Here is a 24,503-nt window from a genome sequence, read left to right on the forward strand (position 1 = left end):
AATTTGACGCCTAAACTTGGTCAAGCGTGTGTACTGTAGTTAGACAGTGACAGGAGATCGACAGTGAGACGGTCAACACGGGATTTTCATGTTTTTTTGTGCCCAATGTCACAGGGGTCCCTGTGGACCCCGTAGATGTGCACACTGCGCTCGCCATACTTCTGGCACGGTGCCTCACTGCGCTCCCCATGCTTCGGGGACGGTGCCTCGCTATGCTTGGTACACTATTATATTATAACGATGTGTCCACTTGGATAGGACAGTTTTAACCAAGTGGCCCTGCACCAAAAGAACATGAAAAACTTTTGAACTTTGAAATAACATTTATTCAACACAAACAAATTTAAAAGGTGAGCTGAATAGCTAAAAAAATGTATATAAAAAGATGTAATGAACAAGAAAAAGATCGCCGCGATTATTTGTGCATGTTTTTGTGACATTTTTCAAAGTCACCTTATATCCAGGTGTGTCCTGTTATGTTCTTTTTTGGGCCCAAAAAGATGTTATATCAGGTGGGTGTCAGGAGTATGTTGTAGCCCTCCACTACGCTTCCTCCAACCTAGATGAAGAGGATGGCATTTCCTCCACGGGGATGGATTAACGGGAGCAGGAGACCGCTGGATCTTTATGTTGGCAAATTAGAGAGGTGGCGTTCCTCCACAAAAAGCAGTTGAGCCTGTGTTACGATCCTGCAATCCGGGGCTGAACAGTTATAAATTGTTGTTACTCCACTATTCGCAGGGCACCTGGAGAAACACTCTGGAAGGGATGAATGGTGGCAGCAATTCTGGTGTACCAATCGCCAATGCGTTTCGCTGCTCCTGCAGCTTGTTCAAATCCAGGGTCCCTTGAAAAAGCTGCAGGAGCAGCGAAACGCGTTGTTCAAAAACGTGCACAAATAATAGCAGCAAACTTTTTCTTGTTTATTACATCTTTCTATATAAGTTTTTTAGCTATTCAGCTCACCTTTTAAATTTGTTTGTGTTGAATAAATGTTATTTCAATTTTAACTAAATTGCATACCTGTATTTAGTGTGTAGTGCAACTATCCTTTGCTTATAGTTCCCATCAACCATTTACCAGCGTTGATCTCCCCTCACTGTCTAACTAGACACGGTTGACCAAGGTATTAACGACTTCAACATAATCGATCCGCCATCCGGATACCACGGCAGTTCCATGCTGGGAACTGCTGTGCAGCAGCCCTGAAGTGGGCAGGCAGGCAATGCTGAAGGTGCGGGCAGGTGCTTGGCTGCGCAGTGTGACCTCTGACATCATGGTGCACAACCACACAACTGACAAACGGCATCTGAGCTGAGTGCTGCTGATGCTCAGCGCTGCCCGGCATAAATATATGCGCAAATGGATCCGGAAATCCCGGGATTTAAATCCTGGTCATTTTGGGCCTGCAGAACGGGTCCTGAGTGATCAGGCGCAGCCCCCTTCTGTCTCTGCCTGTTTGACAGGCGGACGCAATGGATGGGGAGCTATGGGGCAGGGACAGCCTGGGTCCATGGTCTGCACAGACAGAATGCAGCTACAGTATATAATATCCCGTGCTGGACACACAAATGTGCTGTGGTTAGTGTCCCTTTATCTATGTAATTCCCGTCATTAGCGGCTGATAATGTGCAGTCTGTGCCTGAACAATAATCCTTCAGAAGCGCAGTCAGGAACTCATTTATCTCTCGCTACCTACCTACGGCATAATCTCAATCTGGGGAGTATTCACAAATACGTCTCCAGCTGGGATCACAGCGCAGCGACGCCTGCCAACCGGTGGTTGCGGGAAAAATGACCTCTCCGTTCCACCCCTCCACCATGCACCAGTAATAGGCGCGTAGATCTGACTTATTGAAGCACAGTTGCTGGAAGTCCATTTGTATATATTGTTTATACTTGTGTACTCTGTAACTGGGCGCGGCGGATCCCTTGTGGCGCTATATAAATAAAGGATAATAATAATAATAGGATTGTGTACAGCGTTAATGGTTGATGTCACAAATGATTAAAATGCAGCATTGTAAGCGTGTTGCTTAATTGCTGCAGCTCTGACAAATGATAATGAATGGAAGCTCGGAGCTAGCAATTGTATATCTGAGTTTCCGATCATTACAATGTATCAGGTCATTAGCCAGAACGTGCCATGTGTTCAAGCTGGCGGTTTTATGGCTCTTGTGACATCAGCCTGAGGATGAAAAAGGCTGATTCTGGCGTTCTGCGGGCGCTGAGGAGAAAGGGGGAGAGGAAAAATGATCAATCAGTTTATTAATGTGCAAATTACAGAAGGCATTGGTACCGACATTCCTTCTGTAGCAAGATAATCCTGATTTAGTGCAACAGGTTCAGAGGAATAGTGCAAACAATCAGAATATTATATGCTCCTTATTCGCCGTGCTGGATTTAGGTGTAAGGCCGCCCCTAGGCACAACATTTTTAATTGCCCCCCTACTTATTTAAAAAGAGAGGGAATGCCAAGAGAGGGGAGCACAGAGAGACAATGCGCAGAGAAAGAGCGAGGGAGAGGGAGAGAGCACCAAAAGAAAGGGTGTAGAAAGAGAGAGGTGAGCGCAGAGAGAAAGAGGGAGTGCAGAGAGAGGGGTGCGCAGATAGAGAGAAGGCGCGCAATGGGGGCAGCGCAAAGAGAGTGAAGGAGAGGAGCGCCGTGATGGAGAGCAAGCACAGGGAGAGGGAACACAGAGAGTGAAAGGGAGTGCAGAGAGAGAGAGAGAGAGAGAGAGAGAGAGAGAGAGAGAGAAAGGGGAGCGCCGGGAGATGGAGTGCCAAGAGGGAGAGGGAGAAGAAGTGCAAAGGGGGCAGTGCAAAGAGAGAGAGTGAGTGCAGAGAGAGTGAAAGGGAGCGCAGAGAGTGAAAAGGAGCATCAAGAGAGAGAGAAAGGGAAGCGTTGAGAGAGAGGCAGCGCAGAGAGAGAGGGAGATAGAGAGAGGCAGTGCTGTGAGAGAGAGGGAGTGCAGAGAGAGAGTGAAGGAATTCCAACCCCCCCCCCCCCCCCGCCCCTCAGGCGAATAGTGTCCCCATGCGACCCGCAAGAGGGGCGGTGCCTTGCCGCCCCTATGCCTGCTTATTCGGGGGAGAGGGCCCGGCTGTATCGCAGATTGGAAATATTCCAGAATCAATAAGTCTGCTGGGTTAATTTATCAAAAGTGATTCACTGCGAATCGCACCCTTAAGCCCAGTGGCCCCCATTTCACCAAAGCAGATGCCGCTGATTCCTGTACCCCGCTCCTTCCTATGGGAAAAAAGTTCAGCACTGCGAAGAGGGACCCGATCCCCCAGCCCCTGTCTGACTCTCTCCATTGGAAGCAGGGTCAATGTTGAATTCCTCCAGTAAGTTCGTATCCGCTGCTGCTGCCCACAGTGCGTTGGATACTTAATTTTCTGGAGCCATCAAGCCTCGTATATTTATTTTAATGTCTAGGCCCCCAAGTAAGTTTTTTCCTCTGTATACCCCGAAAAGTTATGCTGTGGCATGAACATAGGTATTATGCCACTCTGCACCAGTTACCATAATGTACTGTGTGAGGCGCTGCAGACCCCTTGTGGCGCCATTTCTATAAAGTATAATAATCATGTTCTGCACCTTATCACCAAGGTTTATTGTGACAAAATCAGGCTCATCCCTAATCTGTGCAGACCTCGCCCTTAATTCACACAGACCCCACTCCAGTTACAGTAGGAAAAATAAAACTGATCTTCCACAGCGCAATAAGCACTTCTGCCCAGGGTGACAGTAGTGCACGCAGGGGGGGTTTCTGAGTACCCAGAAACCCCCCCAGGAGTCTAAGGGCCCTCAGATGAAAGCTGAGGGTCCCCTCTTTCCATGGGTATAAGAATTGTAAAAATCGGCCCTTTCTGAACCAGAGATATTTGACTTCAAAGCAGTGGTCCCCATCCAAGCCGGTTAATTGTTATTCCCAGTCAGATATTTCAGGTTCTGTCTGACTTAGAGTTTTTCTGAGGGTATATTCCAAAAGCTGGGACTCTACCCCTTTGATGGACACTAGTAGCTTGTCTCTACTGTTCCCAGAACCAGAGATACCAGCCTTCCAGCAACTGGTTACTGCTCCAGCTCCACACACCTGGTATGTAGTTTTATATACTCGTTGGTAGATTGCTCTGCCTCCTGAACTCTGATCCCCTAGTCCCCAGTACCATTTGGTAGGTGGGATTCTCTAGTTTTTAATTCCATTAAAATCTAAGAAATTTATTTCCGGAAACTGGAGATATCTGCAGTCAAGCAAGCTGTCCTCCCACCAGAAAATTATGAATAATAAGCCCACTCCACTATACACCCCTCCTCTGCGTATTAAACATCCTCTACCACCCTGGAAGTTATGTATCAGGGCCCCTTCATTCAGCCCAATGCCCCCTTCTCCCACCATCTGTGCAGTAAAGGGGTAATTAGTGGAAATTACTGATCCAGGCCCTACATGCTGAGCGGTTGATATAATACCCCCTACCACCGGCGGGACATCAAAGCTTCCCCCACCCCTACCGCTGGAGGATCGGTAGGGGCCCCAATACATTGCTATGCCCAGGGGTCATACACTGCTGTTGACGCCCCGTATGCATGTATGTATGTATGTATGTATATATATATTATAATTTTTTTTTTTTTTTTTTTTTTATTATTATTTATATACATTTGGTCTATCTAGAATACTTTAACTGACCCGGCATATACTGGGTCACCTAAGTGTCCATCTCCGTGCTTTGCTCCACCCCTCTGGAAACCCCCTTCTGAAAATCCTGCGTTTGCCACTGGGTGACCCCACAAAGCTTCCACCAAAAGCTTTAGGACATAGAAAGATACAGAAAGGATGGTACACCCACTGGCGAGATGCAATATAACTTAGCTGTACAAGTCCAGATAATCAACACATTGATCTGAAAAGACTCAAACACAGAAAGACAAGACCATGGTGCAATACTGTGAGGCTCTTCAGGTTGTTTTAATTCAATCAGTACACTCACATAGATAGGTAATATATGCGCATGTCACAAGTCTTTAAAGATCTTCCTCCCGGGTTCACTTGAACCTATAGGGCTAGTAAAAAACTGGATAGTGCAATATCGTATGGTAGAAAAGCATAACAGTTTTATTAGTGCACTCACAATTGGTAAAAAGATAAAAGCATATCACCCGTTTCGGGGTAAAATCCCGGAATCCGGCTGGTCCAACCAACGGTGCAGGATAGGATCTCCTTATGTCCCCACTGTGGCTAGCACACGTCTGGTCCGTTCGGTGATGACAGAAAGCTTTCAATTTGGATCTCTTTCAGAAAGAGCCTATAGACTGTAGCTAGATCTTTAGTCTTTCGTCTGTCGTCAACATCTTTTGTCCAGGACACTGGGTTCAAGGGAAAGGTCTTCAACGAAATTGGTCAAAAAAAATTGTACAGTGTGTATGCACCTTTGGGGTTTAGAAGTTCCCATAGGGCCATTGTAATGTATGGGCACACTGGGCAGCATCCCAGGGCCTAACAACTGTAGGGGCCTTTGAGCAGGAACAGGTGATGGTCACACAATCAGAGGAAGTGTCAGCATAGTGATTGGTGGATGGCTGGAGCCATCCACCAATCAGAGTGCAGCATTTTCTACCTGCCTCCCAACTTGCAGCCAGACAGTGAATGGCTGGCAGCATGTTGATTGATAGATAGCCGGAGCTCTCCACCAATCAGAGTGCACAGAAAGAAGCAGCTGTAACGCATAATAACCAAGCAGGGGGCTGGCTGTATTTCCTAGTGTAACACATTAATGAGGTAATATCCAGTTTATGTTGCGATGCCTCATTCGCTTCTCTGTTGTGTGCAGATGGGCAGTGATAAGGTGCTGATCACGGAGCTGATTCACCAGGCTGGCACCGCACCACCCGCCACGCCGGTGTATGAGGACCCATACGAGCGTTCGCTGAAGTACATGGAGAAGCACAACATCCTGGAGATATTCCAGGTGAGACATAACATAGCAGGGACGTGTTCCTGACACTAATGCAGAACACGCTGTATGTAAGATGCTGTATGTGTCCTTCCATTCGTGCTGCACAACGCAGTGGTCTGTGGTGCAATACTGCCCCTTAGTGTTCACTTTGTATATTACAGCCGTCTATGTTACAGTATATTCTGTACGACCAGCCAGGTACTTTGGGCCTGATTCTGGTTGACTCGCTAAGTAGCCGCCTGCCGGGTGAGCAAATGCGCGCCCCACCACCACCACCGCGCAAATTTTCCTGCCGCATTGCGAATGCTGACCATCGAATGATTTTTCCCCTGTTCACAAATATAAGTCAATCTTGACTGACCTACTGTCATGCTACGAGAAGGGGAGACATCCTGTGACATCACACGCCCGACCCCGGAGCTGCCCGCCTCCACCATACCCCTCCTGTGACATCACCGCCCGACCCTGGAGCTGCCCGCCTCCAACATACCCCTCCTGTGACATCAGCCGCCCGACCCCGGAGCTGCCCGCCTCCACCATACCCCTCCTGTGACATCACCGCCCGACCCCGGAGCTGCCCGCCTGCACCAAACCCCTCCTGTGACATCACATGCCCGACCCCAGGGCTGCCCGCCTCCACCATACCCCTCCTGAGACATCACACGCCTGACCCTGGAGCTGCCCGCCTCCACCATACCCCTCCTTTGACATCACACGCCTGACCCTGGAGCTGCCCGCCTCCACCATACCCCTCCTGTGACATCACATGCCTGACCCCGGAGCTGCCCGCCTCCACCTTACCCCTCCTGTGACCTCAGCGCCCAACCCCGGAGCTGCCCGCCTCCACCATACCCCTCCTGTGACATCACATGCCCGACCCCAGAGCTGCCCGCCTCCACCATACCCCTCCTGTGACATCAGCCGCCCGACCCCGGAGCTGCCCGCCTCCACCATACCCCTCCTGTGACATCACACGCCTGACCCTGGAGCTGCCCGCCTCCACCATACCCCTCCTGTGACATCACATGCCCGACCCTGGAGCTGCCCGCCTCCACCATACCCCTCCTGTGACATCACATGCCCGACCCCGGAGCTGCCCGCCTCCACCATACCCCTCCTGTGACATCACCGCCCGACCCCGGAGCTGCCCGCCTCCACCATACCCCTCCTGTGACATCAGCCGCCCGACCCCGGAGCTGCCCGCCTCCACCATACCCCTCCTGTGACATCACACGCCTGACCCTGGAGCTGCCCGCCTCCACCATACCCCTCCTGTGACATCACATGCCCGACCCCGGAGCTGCCCGCCTCCACCATACCCCTCCTGTGACATCACATGCCCGACCCCGGAGCTGCCCGCCTCCACCATACCCCACCTGTGACATCAGCCGCCCGACCCCGGAGCTGCCCGCCTCCACCATACCCCTCCTGTGACATCACACGCCCGACCCTGGAGCTGCCCGCCTCCACCATACCCCTCCTGTGACATCAGCCGCCCGACCCCGGAGCTGCCCGCCTCCACCATACCCCTCCTGTGACATCACCGCCCGACCCCGGAGCTGCCCGCCTCCACCATACCCCTCCTGTGACATCACATGCCTGAACCTGGAGCTGCCCGCCTCCACCATACCCCTCCTGTGACATCACCGCCCGACCCCGGAGCTGCCCGCCTCCACCATACCCCTCCTGTGACATCACCGCCCGACCCCGGAGCTGCCCGCCTCCGCCATACCCCTCCTGTGACATCACCGCCCGACCCCGGAGCTGCCCGCCTCCACCATACCCCTCCTGTGACATCACCGCCCGACCCCGGAGCTGCCCGCCTCCACCATACCCCTCCTGTGACATCACATGCCTGAACCTGGAGCTGCCCGCCTCCACCATACCCCTCCTGTGACATCACCGCCCGACCCCGGAGCTGCCCGCCTCCACCATTCCCCTCCTGTGACATCAGCCGCCCGACCCCGGAGCTGCCCGCCTCCACCATTCCCCTCCTGTGCGTGCGCCTCAGTGACTGTGCAAGTCGCCGAAAGCGTCCGCACAGTGGCCCCACACATGCAAACATAGTTCCCCGATGTGAATAGGACAGGGGCCGAGCGAATCACAGTGACCCCCTTTGTTCGCTTCTCCTATGTTATGTTTTAATTAGGGACTTTGTTATTTATTTTCAGGAGATTACAGCAAAACTGGTGTACGAGAAGCCAGCGGAACCCCTGGAGTTCATGCTGGAGAAGGTGAGTGCTACAGCTACACTATAACTCACTCCCACTGCAGCTATACTATACCTCATTCCCACTGCAGCTACACTATACCTCACTCCCACTGCACCTACACTATACCGCACTCCCACTGCACCTACACTATACCGCACTCCCACTGCACCTACACTATACCGCACTCCCACTGCAGCTACACTATACCTCACTCCCACTGCAGCTACACTATAACTCACTCCCACTGCAGCTACACTATAACTCACTCCCACTGCACCTACACTATACCGCACTCCCACTGCACCTACACAGCACTCCCACTGCACCTACACTATACCTCACTCCTACTGCAGCTACACTATACCTCACTCCCACTGCAGCTACACTATACCTCACTCCTACTGCAGCTACACAGCACTCACTGCACCTACACAGCACTCCCACTGCACCTACTGTAGATAGCACTCCCACTGCAGCTACACAGCACTCCCACTGCAGCTACTGTACATAGCACTCCCACTGCAGCTACACTATACCTCACCTACACTACACCTACACAGCACTCCCACTGCACATAGAACTCACACTGCACCTACACAGCACTCACTGCACCTACTGTACATAGAACTCTCACTGCACCTACACAGCACTCTCACTGCACCTACATAGCACTCTCACTGCACCTACTGTACATAGCACTCTCACTGCACCTACTGTTCATAGCACTCCCACTGCAGCTACACTATACCTCACTCCCACTGCACCTACACAGCACTCTCACTGCACCTACATAGCACTCCCACTGCAGCTACTGTACATAGCACTCCCACTGCAGCTACTGTACATAGCACTCTCACTGCACCTACACAGCACTCACTGCACCTACACAGCACTCCCACTGCAGCTACTGTACATAGCACTCTCACTGCACCTACTGTACATAGCACTCCCACTGCAGCTACACTATACCTCACTCCCACTGCACCTACACAGCACTCCCACTGCACCTACACAGCACTCTCACTGCACCTACATAGCACTCCCACTGCACCTACTGTACATAGCACTCCCACTGCAGCTACTGTACATAGCACTCTCTCTGCACCTACACAGCACTCTCACTGCACCTACTGTACATAGCACTCTCACTGCAGCTACACTATACCTCACTCCAACTGCACCTACACAGCACTCTTACTGCACCTGCATAGCACTCACTGCACCTACACTATACCTCACTCCCACTGCAGCTACACTATACCTTACTCTCACTGCACCTACACAGCACTCCCACTGCAGCTACTGTACATACCACTCTCACTGCACCTACTGTACATAGCACTCCCACTGCAGCTACACTATACCTCACTCCCGCTGCACCTACACAGCACTCACTGCACCTACTGTACATAGCACTCTCACTGCAGCTACACTATACCTCACTCCAACTGCACCTACACAGCACTCTCACTGCACCTACACTATACCTCACTCCCACTGCAGTTACACTATACCTTACTCTCACTGCACCTACACAGCACTCCCACTGCAGCTACTGTACATACCACTATCACTGCACCTACTGTACATAGCACTCCCACTGCAGCTACACTATACCTCACTCCCGCTGCACCTACACAGCACTCACTGCACCTACTGTACATAGCACTCCCACTGCAGCTACACTATACCTCACCTACACTGCACCTACACAGCACTCCCACTGCACATAGAACTCTCACTGCACCTACACAGCACTCTCACTGCACCTACTGTACATAGAACTCTCACTGCACCTACACAGCACTCACTGCACCTACATAGCACTCCCACTGCAGCTACTATACATAGCACTCCCACTGCACCTACTGTACATAGCACTCCCACTGCAGCTACACTATACCTCACTCCCACTGCACCTACATAACACTCCCACTGCTCTTACATAACACTCCCACTGCACCTACACAATACCTCACTCCCATTGCACCTACACAGTTAGGAATGTTAGGAAGGGAGCAGGGCGAAGAGCAGAATGTTAGGATGAGAGCAGGGCGGAGAGCTGAATGTTAGGATGGGAGCAGGGCGGAGAGCTGAATGTTAGGAAGGGAGCAGGGCGGAGAGCTGAATGTTAGGAAGGGAGCAGGGCGAAGAGCTGAATGTTAGGAAGGGAGCAGGGCGAAGAGCTGAATGTTAGGAAGGGAGCAGGGCGGAGAGCTGAATGTTAGGAAGGGAGCAGGGCGAAGAGCTGAATGTTAGGAAGGGAGCAGGGCGAAGAGCTGAATGTTAGGAAGGGAGCAGGGCGGAGAGCTGAATGTTAGGATGGGAGCAGGGCGGAGAGCTGAATGTTAGGATGGGAGCAGGGCGGAGAGCTGAATGTTAGGATGGGAGCAGGGTTGGGAGCGTTTATGGTATAAATCATAGACTGACTCATGATAGACAGTTATATGGTCAACAGTCACAAGGTCGACAGGGTATAAAGGTCGATGTCTAAAAGGTCAAAGTGGTTAAAAGGTCAACATAAAAAATGTCGACATGGTTAAAAGGTCAACGTCCAAAAGGTCGACATGGAAAAGGGTCGACAGGAGTTGGTTTTTTTCCTATCATATAGGTTTATTAAGATATCCACAAAGATACAAATAAAACGTGAATACAATCCGGAGAGCATCAAAATTGACAATGTATTTAGTTAATTGGCGAGCGCGGTGTTTAACGGTAGCTATGTGTGGGTAAGGTAGAGGTTTTTTTATGTTTTTAGGGTGTCTATGTCGACATAGGTCGACATGGATACTGTCTAAGTGTACCACGTCCCCTCGCATGGCTCGCTATGCTCGGCACACTATTATATTCTCCCTCCACGCCCTAATAGATGGTATGGCATGAAATGCCGCCTGTCGGCTAAAAATGTTGTAAAAAAATGCATGTCAACCTTTAAACCCTGTCGACCTTTTCCATGTCGAGCTTTTGACCCTGTTGAACTTTTGACTGTCGACCATGTGTCTATGATCAGTCCGGATACAGTGGGGAGCTGACTGTTAAGAAGGGTGCAGGGCGGGGAGCTGAATGTTAGGAATAGAGCAGGGTGGGGAGCTGAATGTTAGGAATAGAGCAGGGCGGGGAGCTGAATGTTAGGAATAGAGCAGGGTCCCCACCCTCAGCTGTGTGTTAGGAAGGGAGCAGGGCGAGGAGCTGAATGTTAGGAATAGAGCAGGGCGGGGAGCTGAATGTTAGGAATAGAGCAGGGTCCCCACCCTCAGCTGTGTGTTAGGAAGGGAGCAGGGCGAGGAGCTGAATGTTAGGAATAGAGCAGGGTGGGGAGCTGAATGTTAGGAATAGAGCAGAGTGGGGAGCTGAAGGGAGCAGGTCATGTCGACATTTCATCAGTGTAAACATGGTTACTCGCCATTCATCATGTCAATATTAGGTCCATGGGCCTGATTCAGACCTGTTTGCAAGTCTTATTTTTAGCAAATGGACAAAACCATGTGCAATGCAGGTGGGGCAGATGTAACATGTGCAGAGAGAGTTAGATTTATGTGAGTTATTTTGTTTCTGTGCATGGTAAATACTGGCTGCTTTATTTTTACACTGCAATTTTAGAATTCAGTTTGTACACAGCCCACCCAAATCCAACTCTCTCTGCACATGTTACATCTACCCCACCTGCAGTGCAGCATGGTTTTGTCCATTTGCTAAAAAAAAAGTAGCCCTGCAATCAGGTCTGAATCAGGCCCCATTTCTCCATTCTCACATCGACAAACATACCCACACTTCCTGGACCAGTTTTGGCTATGAACAGTTACAGTTACTGTGAAATGACCATGACTGGATGTGCAATTGAATAGATTATTATTAAGGTGCGTACAGAGGCATTGATTTGCTTTCGCTTTCAGTTTGATTTAGATATTCCCTCTCCACCACCTTTCAATTTTGCCTTTGATTTTCCATTCGTTTTTCACATTCGATCTACACTTTTGCATTTGATATCGATATATTCAAAGCACAGTGTACACATTCGATTTTACTGGATTGAATTCGATATAGAGAAAACGAGAGCGCGCATCGAATCGAATGCCAGTCGAAAGTGTCCTAAAAACCATTCGATTTCAATTAGGTTTCAATTCGATTTTTCTTCTATAAGCAAAATCTAATCGAAAACGGAGAAAAAAAATCGAAGTGTGTGTTCACAGCTTTATAGGAACCATTGAGATTGTGGTAGATGCAGGATGGAATCTGCTCAATCAGTGAAATTGGGGATCACCTGTGTGTGGCGATCATCTGAGAGCATGCTACATCTAATACAAATCTCGGGGGGGGGGGGGGGGGGGGGCATAACATAACATGCCCTTGCTCCGGGCACTGTGCCAGCTAGCTACGCTGCTGATGATTCCACAATAAACCTGCCAAGAGAGGGCCACCCACCAAAACTCAGGGACTGGGCAAGGAGGGCATCAACCCCTTGGGTGGTGGGCATTAACCCCTTGGGTGGTGGGTTTTGCTGGGGCAGGACAAACTCTCAAAACCCACCACTTGAAGTTGGTAGTCGCCCCCCCCCCCCCCCCCCCCCACCTCTGCTCCGGCGTTATTACGCCGGAGCTTCCCTGCAGCCACTGTCCAGTGTCCCCGCTGCCTTAGCTGGTGCCTGTCACATTCAGCAGTGATGTCGGCAGCAGGCTGGCAAGTGTTTGCGGTGGCTCGGGAGGACTCGGGTGCCTGAGCGCTCCCGAGTCTCCCCGAGCCGCGCCGGCCATACCCGAGCCTGCCGCCGACGTCACTGTAAAATGAGTGACGGCGGGCGGGTCAGGGCAGGGAGCTCCAGCACACCGATCGCCAGAGCAAAGGCTGGGGGGGAGACTGAAAGGATGGGGGGGGGGGGGGGGGGGGGAGACACACACACCTGGACACCACTGGCGCACACCTATTCTATGTTAGTGGTACGCCCGGAAATTTTCCAGGACAGCCCGCTGCGGCAGCGCAGCTGAGCATGGAAAATTTCTGGGCATACCACTCAAGGGGTTAATCCGAGAGGCAGCACAGAGACCAAAGGTAACCCTGAAGGAGCTGCAGCGTTCCACAGCAGAGACTGGTGTATCTGCGCATGAGACCACAATAGTCTGTACACTACATAGAGCTGGGCTTTATGGAAGAGTGGCCAGAAAAAAGCCATTACTAAGAAGGCATGTGGGAGACTCCCCAAATGCATGGAGGTAGGTACACACACGCACCCCTAAATATGCTTAAATAAGTGTTGTGTTACATAAATGAGCATTATTATATTATCATCCCAAGCACACCCGCCCCCCCACCGCTAGGCCGCCGCCAACTCTCTCGCCCATTGCACTCCTGTTAGGTGGCTGCTTTTGCTGCACAATCTTGTATGAGAAATAATTAGAAGTTTAATGCTAATTATATGCTGGAAACCTGACCATAAGGTTATTTGCTTTCTAGTTTTCCTTTAAGCTCCAGTATTCAGCTAAACTGCTGTTTATCTTTCTGATTAAAGGACTTATTTTCATTTCAAAGCCTCTTTCCTGCTCGCTTCGCCGGAATCTTGGGCCTCCGCCATATGCCAGGAATTGCAGGAATAAATCCCCAGCCGCGGCGGTGTGCGCCCCAGTAGCGCTCGCCGTGTATTACCTGCCGTAATGGTGATGTGTTCACTGCAGATCCCCCGTAATGTCCTTGTGGCAAAACATTGAGGTTGTTTTATGCAGTAAACACAATAAAGAGCTTATTAAATGTGTACGACTCCATTTATAATCCCAGTAGCTGCCGTGATATTTGCATTAGGGGTACAAGGTAATAAGACTGCGATAGCAATAACCGCGCCGTCATTAGCACCGACACAGAGGAGCCCAGGTCGTTCCGGCCGTCTAAATATTAACTGAAAAATCTACGTAATTCCGTTGCCGCACAAACCACCCATGGAGACACATTGTAGGGCTCATACATTTAGGGCGTGCGTCGCTATTTATTCTATCTCGGCGCCGGTCATCGACGCTGGCTGCCGTAGCGTTTCATCATCCGGCCGGCAATAAGCAGACTCGCTGTAAGAGGCCTGATTACAGTGAAGTGGGAGTGGGGGAATCACAGGCAATAAGTGGTTTACTAATTCCTGGCTTTCTGGGGATCTCGGGAAGTACAGAATGTGACTTTGCGGGGATATTGTGCCGCATTACAGGATCATTTTAATTAACATTGGAAGCGTACAATATGTCGGTAATGTTTCAGAATTGAAATCTCATTAAGCAGCCTGTGTGCTGTGTAATGGCAGATTATGGAGTGCGTTTCCCAGGGAAATAACAGAGGGGAGGCTGCCGCTGGCTGTTCTGGGCTTAGCAGGGATGGGGATGCTGGCAGCTCCCTCTAATGCATCATGTGTCATCTCCCATGTTATTTGCAGAGTCTCGGTCCGGTTATGGGGCTTACAGCTGCAGGAGAGGTGTATTATGCCTGGACATGACAGGCACTGGCCACTGAGGGGCGGTATAGATCTGCATTCTATTGTGCACAAGCATGAGGCCCATACTCTTATGTATTGGGACTATCTTGTGGCTTTATAGTCAGCGTCCTACCTAGAGATGACCATCGGTGCACTCGCCATCGATGGTGATTCTGCAACCAGCCAGATAGTCCTAAATGATGTGAAGGACGACAATCGATAGTTTTATCTATCATTGGTCATCCATGTTTTTCGACTGACTGGCCCACAGGCCAATCAAAATGTGGAGGGAGGCTTCACTGGTGTCGGGGGACTTAGCTATGCTCCGTTTCCCAGCACTTTAAAAAACAAAAGCAAAATATTGGTTTTGCTGCCCATCGATGGATGGAAACCATTTGGTTCTCCCTCATCAATGGCAAAAGTATTTACCATCGGCCATAAACCATCAATTATTTTGTATCATCGATGGTCGATGGCCATCATTAGTCCTGCCGCTTATTATAGCTGACAGTATTGAGTAGTTCTGCAAATATCCTCATTCAGCTCAGTTCCCGTAGTCTGGCCAAGCACAAAGTGTGAAATCACAGCCAAGATTAGAACTACAGGGCCAGGACTATACAGGTCCCAGGACCATCCATACAGGTTCCGGCCCAGGACCATCTATAGAGTGTCTTGGACCTAAATCTAGTTCCCATGACCATCCACACAGTTCCTGGGACCAGCTGTACAGTCCTGGGACCATCTCTACAGTCCCAGGACCATCTGCACAGTTTCCGGGAACAGTGATGTACAGCAGTTGGACCTCAGGCCATCAGCAGACCAGTCGCCTACATCTGGCTGTAACACTTCTCTACGTTATGCCTCCAAGTTTCTCATTATCAATAATGAAAATCTGGGTCTGAGACAGGAGTGACCATGGGAGGGCAGTTATGGACATGGGGAATCTGGGGGGCATTGTGGGTGTGGTGTCAGCATTTGGTGACCAGTGGCATGTAGGAGCTTGGGAAGGCTTTTTTGTGCTGAGTGGATGTGTGAGGGTAAGAGAGAGGTCATAATGGAGGCATTTTTAGATTAGTGATTGGTTGATGTGCAGCTCATAGAATTTGATGGCAGATAAGGACCACTTGGACCATCTAGTCTGCCCCAAACATGTGTAGAAGACCTCTCACAGTGATCTCAGAGAGAGAGAGAGAGATCAGCACCTTGGTGTGCAATGTTGCACTGATGTCAAACGCGTAGTAACAAATGTCTGTGGAGCAATTCAGCGCAATTGATTAAGTGGGGTGCAGCTATTCAAACAATGGAAGGTACACCACCTTCAAAGGTACAGATTCGAAGAACAAATTTGTTTGAATGATAGCGCAACCCCCTTAAAAAGATGTGATGGACACAATAAACATTTAGAGATTTATTGTGACAAAAATGTGACAGAATAATAAAACAAGCAAAAAAAGCACATAAAACAATATTTACAAATGATCCAAGGGCAGGTTTCAATTTCAGATGGCTTACTGTAGAAGGGTCCTCAGGTAAAGTGCTGGTGCGTCCTTCAAAAGTGTCTGGTCGTTTTTAAAGTGCAAGGTGCCAGTGCACTGTGATGGGCAGTCTGTGATACACAGCTTGAAAAAGGGGACTTAGTTCTCCGAAACGCGTTGCAGCTTTTCTGGATACAGACTGCCCATCACAGTGCACTGGCACCTTGCACTTTAAAAACGACCAGACACTTTTGAAGGACGCACCAGCACTTTACCTGAGGACCCTTCTACAGTAAGCCATCTGCGGTGTGGCCGCAGGACTTCACATGGGAGCATAGCCCACCGCAAACCCATTTCATGGTGAGAGAGAGTCTTCATTATATTTGCCTGGTGTAACCTTAAAGGAAATTGAAACCTGCCCTTGGATCATTTGTAAATATTGTTTTATGTGCTTTTTTTGCTTGTTTTATTATTCTGTCACATTTTTGTCACAATAAATCTCTAAATGTTTATTGTGTCCATCACATCTTTTTAAGGGGGTTGCGCTATCATTCAAACAAATTTGTTCTTCGAAACTGATGTCAAACGCGTCACGTTGCACTGATGTCAAACGCGTCACGTTCCACTGATGTCAAACGCATCACGTTGCACTGATGTCAAACGAGTCATGTTGAACTGATGTCAAACGCGTCATGTTGAACTGATGTCAAACGCATCATGTTGAACTGATGTCAAACGCGTCAGCAGCGATTCTGTGGTTATCGGTCAGCAGTTGATTTTCCATCTCCGTCCAATATCCTTGTCTTGCTTACATCCATGTATTACTGTGCGGTAAACTTGCAGACTCGGTTGCCTTTACTCTGTCACAATCTAACCAGCTGTCCTTATACACTCCCAGGTCCAGTCCATGATAGACAGCAAGAAGGAGGAGTGATAAGTCCCCGCAGAGTCTCACCGTCTCAGTGACATTGACCTCCAAGGATCGACCATGTAACAATACATCTGCTAATGGATAGTCCTGATGCTAACCCCACACTGGATTCCGCGCTCTAAGTTTATTGATGGATGTCACATGTGTGACGTAATCTGCTTAACCCAGAAGAGGAAATAATACAAGAAATCACTTCAGTATCTTTAGTGTAAAACCTAATGCAAGGTCTACAACATATCGCGTTTCACCGAGACAAAATGGTCTGCGCGGAAACTTAACCATCGTCCTGTTGCAATAACTTAGAATAAGTGATTTATTTAAAGTGGATCTGGCACCTACAGTGAAAGCAGACATGTTGTGGGCTGACAATATGGCGTTTAGTAGGGGATAGCCAACTCCAGTCCTCGAGAGCTACCAACAGTTCCAGTTTTCCAGCTCACCTCGCAGGTACACAGGTGCACTCATTCCTAACTAACACATTTTAAAAGATCCACAGGTGGAGCTAAATACTTCACTTGTGATTCTGTGAGGAGACCTGGAAAACGTGAACTATTGGTAGCTCTCGGGGACTGGAGTTGGCTACCCCTGGTTTAGTATTACTAAAAAACAATACTCCAGGCCTCATGGGTTTATATCAAGCCTCATAAATATAAATCAGACCTCTTGGATATAAATCAGACCTCATAATTATAAATCAGACCTCATAGATATAAATCAGACCTCTTGGATATAAATCAGAACTCATAATTATAAATCAGACCTCATGAATATAAATCAGACCTCATAATTATAAATCAGACCTCATGAATATAAGTCAAGACTCATGAATATAAATCAAGCCTCATCGATATAACCTAAGTCTTGTGAATATTTATCAAGCCTCATAATTATAAATCAGACCTCATGAATATAAATCAGACCTCATAAATATAAATCATACCTAATGAATAGAAATCAAGCCTCATAATTATAAATCAGACCTCATGAATGGAAATCAGACCTCATAATTATAAATCAGACCTCACATGTATAAATCAAGCCTCATGAATATATATCAGACCTAATAATTATGCCAGACCTCATGAATATAAATCAAACCTCATGGGTATAAATTAAGCCTCATGAATATATATAAAACCTAATGAATATGCCAGACCTCATGAATATAAATTAAGCCTCATGAATATAAATCATACCTATCAATAGAAATCAGACCTCATGAATATATACCAGGCCTCATGAATATATTTTAGATTTCATGAATATTAATCAAGCCTTGTGACTATAAATCAGATCTCATCAATATAATTAATATAAATCAAGCCTTATGCTATAAATTATCTAATATTTGCTGCTTAACAAAACTATGCTCACCCCTGGGGTTTTATAAACCCCAGGGGTGACCTCTCTTGCATCCCATTAGCGGAATCTTACCTACCAGGCCCTGGTCCTCTTTGACCTCTATATTCTAGCCCACACCCTCAGGTCATAAGTCCACACCCTTAGGCCACTCATCCACACCCCCAGACCACTAGTCCACACCTACAGGCCACTCATTCACACCATCAGGCCACTAGAGGACACCTCCAAGCCACTCACCCTCAGACCACTAGTCCACACCCTCCCATTTATCAGACCAGAACATGTGCTTGGTCCTGCTGGAATAAGCCTCTGTTTCAGGACTTTATTTAACCCCAGTATACATGATGGAAAGTCTCCTGATGTGGGACTAGAAGTGTCAGCATTCCTTGCCCCCAGAGGAGTGATACGTTTTGGCTGTTCCCCCTGCATGGACCTGGCGCTGAGGCTCTCTCTGTACAGTACAGCACCTGCAGAGCTGCTGGCACCTCTGTAATCATATATAATGCATATTAATAGACAGGCGCTGATTTCCTCGCACACCATGTATCTGCTGATAGTCCTCGTACAGCCGTTTAATCGCGTAATCATGTGTTGCTCTAATTGTCTTCTGTATCAGCTAACTATGCAAATGAGGCTTCTGATTGTGCGGTGCCTGGATTGGCAGCTTATTAGCACACAGATATATGCAGCGATCACAGAGGTATAACTGCACAGCTGATTACTGTACAATGATGTCATCACGATCCATGTTTCGCTCACTGCACAAGATACAGACGAATGCAATTATTCTTTAGCTTCAATAATACTGGTTATTCACAATGCTGTTACTCAATAAATTCACATTTCATTCAAGAATTAGGTCATATTTGTGATGCTTTGTCTTTTGTAAAGACCGGTCTGTTTATATGTGTTTGTATGAGCGTTAAACCGGGTACACCCTATGCAGGTATCAGCCCGATAATATGCAGGAGCGTTAGCCAATGAACAGCTTCACTTGCACCTGTAACGTTAGATCAGGGTGTTGTGATCTCGTGTCCCAGTTCTCCTCCCAATCCTACTGTATTAAGGAGGCCTGAAGATAGTAGGTGCTGAGCTCAAAATTGCTCATTGTGTATGCGTACACACCGAACTGATAATCGCAGACAGCAACTCACACTCCTGCACCTTATTGTACCCTCAGAGCAGGCAGCGACTCACACACCTGCACCTTATTGTACCCCTCAGAGCAGGCAGCGACTCACACACCTGCACCTTATTGTACCCCCCAGAGCAGGCAGCGACTCATACACCAGCGCCTTATTGTACCCCTCATAGCAGCCAGCGACACACCTGCACCTTATTGTACCCCCCAGGGCCGGCAGCGACTCACACACCTGCACCTTATTGTACCCTCAGAGCAGGCAGCGACTCATACACCTGCACCTTATCGTACCTCCCCAGAGCAGCCAGCGACTCACACACCTGCACCTTATTGTACCTCCCCAGAGCAGGCAGCGACTCATACACCTGCACCTTATCGTACCCCCTCATAGCAGCCAGCGCTCATACACCTGCACCTTATTGTACCTCCCCAGAGCAGGCAGCGACTCATACACCTGCGCCTTATTGTACACTCAGAGCAGGCAGCGACTCATACACCAGCGCCTTATTGTACCCCCTCATAGCAGGCAGCGACTCATACACCTGCGCCTTACTGTACCCCCTCATAGCAGCCAGCGACACACCTGCACCTTATTGTACCCCCCAGAGCAGGCAGCGACTCACACACCTGCACCTTATTGTACCTCCCCAGAGCAGCCAGCAACTAATACACCTGCACCTTATTGTACCCCCCAGAGCAGGCAGCGACTCACACACCTGCACCTTATTGTACCCCCCAGAGCAGGCAGCGACTCATACACCTGCACCTTATTGTACCCCCCAGAGCAGGCAGCGACTCACACACCTGCACCTTATTGTACCTCCCCAGAGCAGCCAGCAACTAATACACCTGCACCTTATTGTACCCCCCAGAGCAGGCAGCGACTCACACACCTGCACCTTATTGTACCCCCCAGAGCAGGCAGCGACTCACACACCTGCACCTTATTGTACCTCCCCAGAGCAGCCAGCGACTCATACACCTGCACCTTATTGTACCCCCCAGGGCCGGCAGCGACTCACACACCTGCACCTTACTGTACCCTCAGAGCAGCCAGCGACTAATACACCTGCACCTTATTGTACCCCCCAGAGCAGACAGTGACTCATACACCTGCACCTTATTGTACCCTCAGAGCAGGCAGCGACTCATACACCTGCACCTTATTGTACCCTCAGAGCAGCCAGCGACTCATACACCTGCACCTTATTGTACCTCCCCACAACAGCCAGCGACTCATACACCTGCACCTTATTGTACCTCCCCAGAGCAGCCAACAACTAATACACCTGCACCTTATTGTACCCCCCAGAGCATGCAGCGACTCATACACCTGCACCTTATTGTACCCCCCAGAGCAGGCAGCGACTCATACACCTGCACCTTATTGTACCCCCCAGAGCAGCCAGCGACTCATACACCTGCACCTTATTGTACCCTCAGAGCAGGCAGCGACTCACACACCTGCACCTTATTGTACCCTCAGAGCAGGCAGCGACTCACACACCTGCACCTTATTGTACCTCCCCAGAACAGCCAGCAACTCACACCTGCACCTTACTGTACCCTCAGAGCAGCCAGCGACTAATACACCTGCACCTTATTGTACCTCCCCAGAGCATGCAGTGACTCATACACCTGCACCTTATTGTACCTCCCCAGAGCAGGCAGCGACTCATACACCTGCACCTTATTGTACCTCCCCAGAGCAGGCAGCGACTCATACACCTGCACCTTATTGTACCCCCCAGAGCAGCCAGCGACTCATACACCTGCACCTTATTGTACCCTCAGAGCAGGCAGCGACTCACACACCTGCACCTTATTGTACCCTCAGAGCAGGCAGCGACTCACACACCTGCACCTTATTGTACCTCCCCAGAACAGCCAGCAACTCACAAACCTGCACCTTATTGTACCCTCAGAGCAGGCAGCGACTCACACACCTGCACCTTATTGTACCCTCAGAGCAGGCAGCGACTCACACACCTGCACCTTATTGTACCTCCCCAGAACAGCCAGCAACTCACAAACCTGCACCTTATTGTACCTCCCAGGTTGAGGTAGCTGCAAACTCTGTGGCCACTTCTCCTCTTGGATTGCTTGTGCAGCCAGGGCAACTCGCAGGCTCTGGTACAATGCACACGGGACCACGAATCACATCAGACCTTCTGTCATTCGGCTATGATTTGGGCTCTTTTCCTGCGACTGATTGACGCATTTGCAGGAAAAGAGTCCAAATTGCAGGTGAATTACAATCGGGTAAGGGGGCCTTAAGTTGCACAACTTAAGAGTCTTGACCAATCATACCCTATAGCTTGTTTTGCATAACATCAACCAATCACAATTAAGAAGGCTCGTATCAAGTGGTTCTTATCTGCCGTCAGAGGGTGATTCACCCCCTGTGGCCATTTGGGGCGGTAACTATTCTGGGAATGTCCCAGTAAACACAGGTGTTCCTGGTCGTTAGAAGTGTTAGAATTACTCTGAGCAGGGGGAAATCCATTTGATGATGAGCGATTGGTTCTCTCCTGTGCGCGGCTGCGATCGCATTCTCAGCTGTGCACATGGGCGGGGTTACACTCCGGCGGTGTGGGGCGGTATTAACCTGCGTGCTGGGCTCTGAAAAGTCGCAGCCCAGCGAGCAGGTCTGAATTGGGCCCCATGTGTTATTCCTACACGTAGGCGCTAGTATTAGTCGTGTTTATGTCATGTAACCAGGGAATATGACAGGTGACGACAGATGAACGCCACGTCTACATTCTATGTGTGCTAGAACATTAATAACGCTGATTACAGCTCTGACTGAGAGCTATTCTGGGGAGATAAATATTCTCTGTTTACCGCTAGACCCTGATATATCTGTATCTGTGCGGTAATGAGGCTCTGATCCTGGTCTCTGTGTAGCGTGATAAACCTAATGATCCAGCCGCTCTTATGTTCAGGACTAATTGCTTTCCTCGTTACTGTACCTCAGATTCATCAGCTGTTTCCCTCCCATTGTCTGACTGATCGACGAAGAAGGAAATTAGGTTGACATGGCACAAGCATTAGGTCGACACAGTCAACACGGACACTGTCAAGGTGTACCGCGTCCCCTCGCATGGCCGATGAGCTCTCTAGACTTGAGGCACGGTGCCAAGCTGCGCTAGGCACGCCATTTTATTCTCCCACCATGCCGTAGTGAAATACCGCCTGTCGGCACATGTTGGCTCAAAAAAAAGGTGAAAAACGCACGGTGACCTCTTGACTAGTGTCAACCTTCCCAATGTTGACCTAATGCTTGTGTCAACCTTCCAACCCTGTCCACCTAATCTAAGTTGACCTTTATGGGGTCAATCTACTGACCATATTTCCTGTTACCTATACACTTTGAATGTCAACATGCAGAATGTCAACAGTGACATAATGATGATAGGGTCAACATTTTGACTGTCGACATATAAAACCCGGGTTGCCAACCCTCCCGGAATGGTCCCCCTCCCGGCCCCCTGGAAAGGGGGTCAACCCTCCCGCATTGCTATTCATCACCAGCGGACACCCCCACCCGGCGGGGGGTCCCCGGGTTAAATGACGAGATCGCGGCTTTTTAGCCCTGCCCCCTGCCATGCAATGCCTGAAATACAGGCATAGCACGGTGGGGGGCAGGGCTAAAATGATTAGATCACTATAAACACACCCCTAATAGGACAGCCAGCCCTGTGGCTCCACCCCCAAACGGCCCCCTTTCCCCTCCCGGAGATGGCCCCGCCCCCCTGCTTTACTGAGCTGGCTGCCCTCTCCTGTAGAGGGCAGTCAAAAAGTCGACAACTATGATATAACATTGTGCAGCTGCTCTGACTTTAGTTTTCCCTTCCTCCAGGAAGGCTTCATGCTCTATCCCAAGATGGCCACTGAGATCACTACTAAGCATGTGCAGGGGCCATCTTGTTTTTACTAGGAAGAGTGACATGAGGGGAGACAGAAGTCTCCCACTTTCTTCTGCGACTACGTGCAAGCCACAACGATTGAGAGATATCCTGCGCTGCTACCAATTTGCAGCTTACCCTCACTGGATGTGAGCTGTAAAAAACCCATCTCTGCTCAAGCTCCGCTGCACTCCATCATCACTGTGCATGTAACAGTGAGTACAGCTGCACTATCAATCAATAAACCAACAGTGCTGGTTATGAAATTGGACTGTTCACAGCGGGAGTCATTCCCTGCATTACTGCAGTATCAACACCTGCTCACACATCATTTCCAACAAAAAATGTCAACACGAGCCACCTCCTCTAGCATCCTGAATAGCAGCCTCTGTAAGGTGGTAGCCATTTTGTGATAGACATTTTTATTGGGAGCAGATCTGCAGGTCCCGGACCCAGCAGCTACAGACCCAGCGGGAGCAGTGGCCGGAGGGGAAGGGGCAGCATAATATATTTTTTCGTCCTTCGCATAAATGTCGTCCTTGGCTGTGCATATAAGGAACCACTGTATGCAAATATAAAAATCCTAATATTCTGTTACCTATTAAATTAATTGTGGTAAAGACTATTGCCTGCGTATAAGAGATTCCATCTATGCATCTACTGAAAGGGTCTGCAGAGAATCAACCCTACTATAGCACAGAAGGTAAAGTAGAAAGATGGCACCAGGGTGAGGTCTGTATAAGGGGCCCACAGAACATTGGGGGCCCACTTCTGTGTTCGGCAGGGTGGTGTTTACCTGCTTACTAGGGAAGGAGCCAATATATGTTGCCTAGCAAACAGTCTAAACCAGGCCCCATGTTGCTTTGAAAAATGTACTTGGAAGAATTCTATTGCTATATGAATATCCACCACTGGGTGGCAGCAGTAAGCCGTGCTCTCCTGCATCGTAGTCTCGCCATACATACACAATACCAGACTGTATAATTACATAGCACCTATTGGTTGTCCAAAGCTTTCCTGGCTGGGCAATTTGCAAATAATATGTCGGCTATTTCAACACACTGGTTCTG

At 49.3% G+C, this 24,503-nt stretch overlaps 1 protein-coding gene across 2 annotated transcripts in view; it reads left to right on the forward strand.

Annotated features, from left to right (window-relative positions):
* Positions 1–19,239, forward strand: part of TEX55 (testis expressed 55) — a 43,128-nt gene extending 23,889 nt beyond the window's left edge. Inside the window, exons 4-6 of one of the 2 annotated variants that reach the window (XM_083171568.1) lie at positions 5,836–5,973; positions 8,133–8,195; positions 16,990–19,239. In XM_083171568.1, coding sequence (XP_083027694.1) covers positions 5,836–5,973; positions 8,133–8,195; positions 16,990–17,025 — 237 coding nt within the window. In that variant the 3' untranslated portion in view covers positions 17,026–19,239. Of the gene's footprint in view, positions 1–5,835; positions 5,974–8,132; positions 8,196–13,677; positions 14,734–16,989 lie in introns of those variants that run through there. The other variant, XM_083171567.1, reaches the window with a different exon arrangement.
* Positions 19,240–24,503: the final 5,264 nt, after the last annotated feature.

The sequence above is a fragment of the Crinia signifera genome, chromosome 2 (genome assembly GCF_055691185.1).
Source record: "Crinia signifera chromosome 2, ASM5569118v1, whole genome shotgun sequence".
NCBI lineage: Eukaryota > Metazoa > Chordata > Amphibia > Anura > Myobatrachidae > Crinia > Crinia signifera.